The 6,691-nt window shown below is 42.7% G+C and overlaps 1 protein-coding gene across 1 annotated transcript in view; it reads left to right on the top strand.

The window, feature by feature from the left end:
- The first annotated feature begins 1,028 nt into the window (after positions 1-1,028).
- The window catches only part of LOC117257828 (LHFPL tetraspan subfamily member 4 protein-like), a 39,168-nt gene continuing 33,505 nt past the window's right edge, over positions 1,029-6,691 (top strand). The window contains exon 1 of the mRNA XM_033628166.2: positions 1,029-2,283. Within this exon, the coding sequence (XP_033484057.1) occupies positions 1,875-2,283 (409 nt within the window). The 5' untranslated portion in view covers positions 1,029-1,874. The remainder of the gene's footprint in view (positions 2,284-6,691) is intronic.

The raw sequence follows: 6,691 nt of genomic DNA, 5'->3' as shown, positions 1-6,691 counted from the left end.
AAGTTCAGGTGGATGGGCGCAATTTTCACGTCCTCTAAGATTCTAAAGCCAAACTCTGTTTTTGTCCCTGAGCCTAACCACGTGCTTTTGTTGTTGCAGGGGAAAAAAACGTCAATTCGCGGTGTTGTACGGACATAAATTTCCTGTGAAAATGGAAGTGTATCTTGAAAGAAGAGAACTCGACATGGTGTCCCATAACGTCAACAACCAACACACCCAGGGTACCTCGCGCGTCATATGTGGACGTGGAAAAGTCCATGACCACAATGTCAATATGTGACGAGGTTGGATTGAGAATGTGTTGTTTTTCAACTGTCAAAGGAAAACTTCTTGATGTGTTTATCTCATGTCAGTCTTTTTTTTTTTGCAGCAAAATGTATGTAGTGAACTGAAAAAGCAATTGATTACATTATTCAAGTAGGAAAACTAAAGTTTATGTTGTATTTATACTATTAATCATCCATATAAAAAAATATTGATAGTTGGCACTGGGAGGCGATACGACATTGCCACACAAAAATATCGCGATTCTATGCTGCATTGATTTTCCCCCCTCCCCTAACTGTCAGGGGTTATTCTTATCACAGCTTAGCATCTTTGCATTCACTAATTACAGTATAGCAGCGATACAACAGGACTGTAGTATTTTGAGTTCAGGAAGGACTCCATCCACTCTCTCCATCTCACACAGTGACACACATCTTCCCACACTGAGCTCCCTGAGTCAAACAAGGGCGCATCATCTCGTGCGTGTCTCTGTGAGAGGTCCTTCACATCCAAACGCTCATTGTTGATAAAAACGTGAGGGAATATTTGTTGGTGTAATTTCCAATTCAAGGTGAACACGAGCGGAGACGCGCTTTGATGCAAATTTCCCCCTGATACTGCTGCTGCTGCTGCGCCCGCGCACGAGAGCGCGCCCCATCGCTGTCATCAGTACAACATCAGCATCTTCCGGGGGGCGCGCAGAGAAACGGGAGGAGGAGGACAGGGAGAGAGAGAGAGAGAGAGAGAGAGAGAGAGAGAGAGAGAGAGAGAGAGGAGACATACTGGATAAAGGCTACGACAAAAACCATGATGATAATGGAGTCGAGGCGGTGGAGGATGTCGGATTTACGAGAAAGGACTGTTGAAATTTGACAGAGGGCTCGTGTTGAAAACCCGTTCTCGGTTTATTTTTTTCTTTCATTCTGTTTGATTTCCACATGCTGCGTGGACACTGAAGGCGAGCAGAGGAAAGGGGAGCACCCCACGGATGCCTCGGAAGGTAAAAACGGGGTCCACCGCTGGCGCTTACAGGCAACAAGACGCATCTCATCTCACGGATGGTAATAAAGGACATCCTGAAGATAGCTCTGGACTGATGGATGAGGATGAAACACAGCTTTAACCCCCCCTCCACCCGACCACTGTGAAATAAAGAAAATCCTGTTTTGATGGATTTTTTTAATCATTCATGGTGTAGCCCCAAGGAAACGAGCCTTAGACAGCAATGTTGAATCACTGGTCTTGGTAAATTATTCATTAGTGGTGTAGGTAGGCTATGATTTTGTATTGCTTTAATGTAGCATTTCCCCTCATTCATTTTTACAATGTTTAGTCTTGTGAAACCATACATATATTTGCAGGTTACATTTTTATCGTGTGGTTATGTAGGCCCATTTAATAGCCTTTAACAGCCACATAAGAAAGAGTCAAAGCAGGAGCGCAGGAAAGCTTTCATATCAAGGAAAAAATAAAAATATCTGTGTAGTGAGCGGTTGTCGAGCTGTCTGGGCTTTCATAAAGATTTACATATTTTCTTGTAAGAGTCTAAAGAGGGGGAGGACGGGGGTGGAAAGAGAGATATAAGGAGAAAAAAAAAACGACCAAACATGTTGCCTTCCCAAGAAGCCTCCAAGATCTACCATGACAATTATATGCGCAACTCCCGAGCCATCGGGGTGCTGTGGGCCATCTTCACCATCTGCTTCGCCATCGTCAACGTGGTGGTGTTCATCCAGCCCTACTGGATCGGCGACAGCGTCAACACGCCGCAGGCCGGCTACTTCGGCCTCTTCCACTACTGCGTGGGCAGCGGGCCGTCGCCCAGCCGGGAGCTCACCTGCGTGGGCAGCTTCTCCGACTTCAGCTCCATCCCGTCCGGAGCCTTCAAGGCGGCCTCGGTGTTCGTGCTGCTGTCCATGGTGCTGATCCTCAGCTGCATCGCCTGCATGGCGCTCTTCTTCTTCTGCAACACCTCCACCGTTTACAAGACCTGCGCCTGGATGCAGCTGCTGTGCGGTAGGCACTCTTTACATTACTACAGCAGGGACTGTGTTTTGTCTTTTCAGGCATGCAGATGCAGAAAGGCCCAGGCCAAACCCACCCAAAGCTCATCTGACCCGTCTGCTTTAATTGCACAATTAGCCAGCTTGCAGGTTGCAGGCAGGAGTGTTGGTGCTATATCACCAATGAGGCTACAGTATTTTATTTGATGGAGCCTTCTGATGGTCAGTCATGCAGTGTACCCATCTTTACACCCCCTGCTTTACTGCATATTGTTTCAGCCTGGGTCTCTAGAAGGTATAATGAATAAGACCCTCATTACATTTCAAAATCCTAAAAAATGCCACAGAAAAGTGCAAAACTGCACATTTCCACATGGAGGCTACTATAGTGACATCATCAAACATCATTACGGACACCTGAGGTCAGTATGCTGAGCACCACTGGCTCACGTTCTCATAGAAATACCACATCACGTGACTTCTGGGCTGTAGGAATAAGATGAAATGTGTTTATGAGGCCGTTTCACTGTCTATTACTTGGCTTAAATCAACACGCTGTAGTCTACAGGGCACAGGCCATGTTCTGTTACAGTTAATTAGGATGTTGTGCAGTCTCCAGTCCGGCAACAGCAGGACTGAGACAGCAGGAATACATTTAGCGATTATTCACGCACTAAAAGCAATAACAGGCCCCGGAGCTCCCCTGGCTGTTCTACCATTGATATTCCGAGGATACACCGCATCTCCAAAGACAGCAGCAAGCAGCTGGGTCATAGCTTTATGCTGATGAAATGCAAATGTCATTCATTCATCCATTTCAGATCATCGTATGGATACGCTGCGGTGTGATGTGATGTGGTGTGATGTGGTGTGATGTGGTGTGCGGGCTTACATCGGGCCGTACCGCTATTTTGAGAGATGATTCCAGGTCGATTGGATTACTGTTTTGTCTCCTGCTCTTGTGGGTAGATTACAGTGCTACCTTCACGGACAACGGAATAGCTTCAGTAATGGCGAAAGGAGGGTCTGTAACATTTATACACGGTCGCTTTGGTGGTTCACTTTCGGTTTGTGCAGGTGCCAGAGCCAAGACCGTTGTGGAGGTGGTGTTGTATTAGAAATATGAGATCTTGTGAGCACTTTAATGACACCAATATGACAGTATAGGGAATGGCTTGTAACTAATAGTACTATAAATGAAATATACTGTATGTCAAATATAGGTTTCATTTCATGTCCTGTAGAGTGAAACTAACATTTATTTCATTATCAGTTATTATACAAATAATATTTTTGAATAACCAATTGATTGTTTGGGACGTAGAGAATATCATCAAATAGCAAAATCACAAGTTTTGTGTCCAACATTGGAGAAAACCACCAAATATTGACATTTGAGGAGTTTTTATCAAATCTTTTTTTTTTTTTTTTTTGCCATTTTTGCTTGAAAAATCACGTAAATGATCAATCAATCAGTTTTATTTATAAAGCCCAATAACACAAATCACAATTTGCCTCACAGGGCTTTACAGCATACGACATCCCTCTGTCCTTTGGACCCTCACAGCGGATAAGGAAAAACTCCCCAAGAAAAACCCTTTAACGCGGGGGGAAAATGGTAGAAACCTCAGGAAGAGCAACTGAGGAGGGATCCCTCTAATGAATCAGTACTGAAAATAGTTGCAGATTGTTGACGCTCAACAAACTGATTAATCGACTAATTATTTCAGCTTCACATTCTCAACTTTTTTAACAGTTTAAAAATTATGCTTATATCGACTGATTATTCTGAATAGCTCACACAGGAGCATTATGAATCTTGGTCTCATTTATTTCTACTGATCTTCAGTGCTGGAACTCATGTTTTTTGCAACAAAATATTGTAATTCATTTGAGAAAAAAGGCTAAAATAACAGTTTAAGCAATGGTGATTAGATGCCACGAGGGCAAGTGAGTAAAATGATCGTGTCAGCAGGACTTAACCTTTGAGTAGCGAGAGCAGCACCCATCTCTCAGAAGGTGCAAAAAAGAAAAAAACAATCATGATCTCTCTTATACACACATTTCTAGTGAGCCTCCTGTGTATATCCGACTTCTTTATAAGCTGATCAATGTGATAAATAGGCCAGGCAGAATAGCGTGGGAGTCAGTTTTCTGTACAGAAACAGTCAGCATACTGAATGAGAGGAAGGGAGAAAGGAAGAGAGACAGAGAGGGAGAGGGAGAGAGAGAGAGAGAGAGAGAGAGAGAGGGAGAGATCAGCACTTTTTTCCTTCTGTATTGTTCTTTCCCTCATCCTCATCTGCCCACTCTGTCCTCTGTTCTGCCGAGTGTGTTGAAAGGGCTCGGTGCTCTACAATCAGCACGAATCAGACAGAATAGCAGAGGTACAGATTTTGCTCTCTTTATCTAAATCTTCATGACTTAACAGGAATTGAACCCAGGTCTCCTTCCACGAACCATTAATCAAGCAAGACACTGGTAAAAAAAAGAAGTGGAGGAATAATTCAGATCCGTTACTTAAAGGGACAGTTCACCCCTAATGAAAAATACATATTTCAGCTCTTATCTGTAGTGCTATTTATCAGCCTAGATTGTTTTGGTGTGAGTTGCAGAGTGTTGGAGATATCACCTGTAGAGATGTCTGCCTTCTCTTCAATATAATGGAACTAGATGGCACTCAGCTTGTGGTGCTCAAAGTGCCAAAAAATACATTTGAAAAACTCAACAGCAATGTCTCTTTCTAGAAATTATGACCTGGTTACTCAAGATAATTCGCAGACCTTGTTGTGGGTAGTTTCTTGTAGGAACTATTTTCTTCGCTGAACTACACCTGTGAACTGTATCACTACACAGAAGGGCGTGTGCATCTGCTGCTAGCTCACCTAGCACCACTGAGCTGGCTAACGTTACAGCGGAAGAGGACGCCATTACTGTTTACATCTCATGCTCTCACAAGCACGAGCCTCTCATCCATGAGTAGATGCACGCTTCCTTCTGGGCAGTGATACAGTTGGCAGGTGTAGTTTGGCAGAAAGAAAATAGAAAACAGTTCCTACATGAAACTGCTCACAGCAACTCACGCCAAAACAATCTAGATTGACAAGTACTACAGGTAAGAGGAAAAATACGCCTTAGATATGGGGGTGAACTGTCCCTTTAAGTAAATGCCTCCCTGTTACAAATGAAAATCCCGAACTTCCTATCCTCCTTCAGTCAAAGTACAGAAGTATATCATCACAATGTGCTTAAAGTATCAAAAGTAATGGCATTGTTGAATTGTAAATGCTGCTACATCAGCGTGTAAGCGGCATTTGACTATTGTAGGTGGTTGATTAGCTACTTTATATGCACATAGGTTGTTTACTCCAGTGATTCTCAAATCAGGGTCAGGCCCCCTGCATGGGGGAGTAAGGAGTAAGGAAAGCCCCCAACTAGAAGAAAAGGAATTTCTTTATTAATCCCTGAGGGGATATTCAAATTTTTTCACTCCATGTTAATCCACACATGCACACACACACAGGCCGGGAATACACACCCAGTAACCATAGACATGCAGTTTGCAGCTCACGGTGAGACACTTCCCTAGCAATTATGGGTTTGGTATCTTGCGCAAGGGCACCTCAGCAGTGTCCACCAGCCCATTCCACACTTTATACTTGGTCCATGCTGGACTTGAAGCGGTGACCCAACCGTCCACATGGACCAAGCTACTGCCACCCACACACAAAAACAAAACAAACAAAAAAGAAAACAGTGAGTTGTATTTCATAACTTTATCATATGATTTTTATGTTCAAATGTATCGCTCTATAATTTGCCTACATTTATGTGTCAGCTAGTTACTTCTCAGATTCAAAAGCACAATGAAATGTAGAAGAGTGGAGGTATAAAGTATAAAGTAGAAGAAAGAAGTAGTAGTCGAGTAGTCTTGAACCTCACCAGTGCAGCACTTCCTCTCCCACTGATGAATTGGAGGAAAAAAATAAACATGATGAAAATGAGGATGAAGCATATGTGATGAGGAATGTTGCATTGATCCATGAAATTACAGTGAATGTGACAACTTCATTGAATCATGTCGGCTCCTTTCAGTTATCAATACTCTTTCATCCCCATCACCCATCATCATCTGGCTATAAAGGTTGGAGGTCCATCTCTGCACGACAGTTTATCTATGGTTCATATATAGATATAGATATAGATATAGATAATTTAAAATCACAGAAAGTCACATTTTGATTCCAGATTGTCAAGGTGTTCAACAAAATCTCTGTAAGCAAAGAAAAAAAAACATCTAGCATGGGAAACATCTAGCAACTATATAACTTATAAAACTTATAAAATCTCATTCTCAGCCTTCTTTTCTTCAAAAGTAACATTGCAGAAAAATAACAGCATGTCTTTTTAATTTGGATATT

This window comes from Epinephelus lanceolatus, chromosome 8 (genome assembly GCF_041903045.1).
Source record: "Epinephelus lanceolatus isolate andai-2023 chromosome 8, ASM4190304v1, whole genome shotgun sequence".
Taxonomy (NCBI): Eukaryota; Metazoa; Chordata; class Actinopteri; order Perciformes; family Serranidae; genus Epinephelus; species Epinephelus lanceolatus.
Note: the sequence above shows the minus strand (reverse complement) of the source record. Positions and strands in the feature narration are given on the sequence as shown.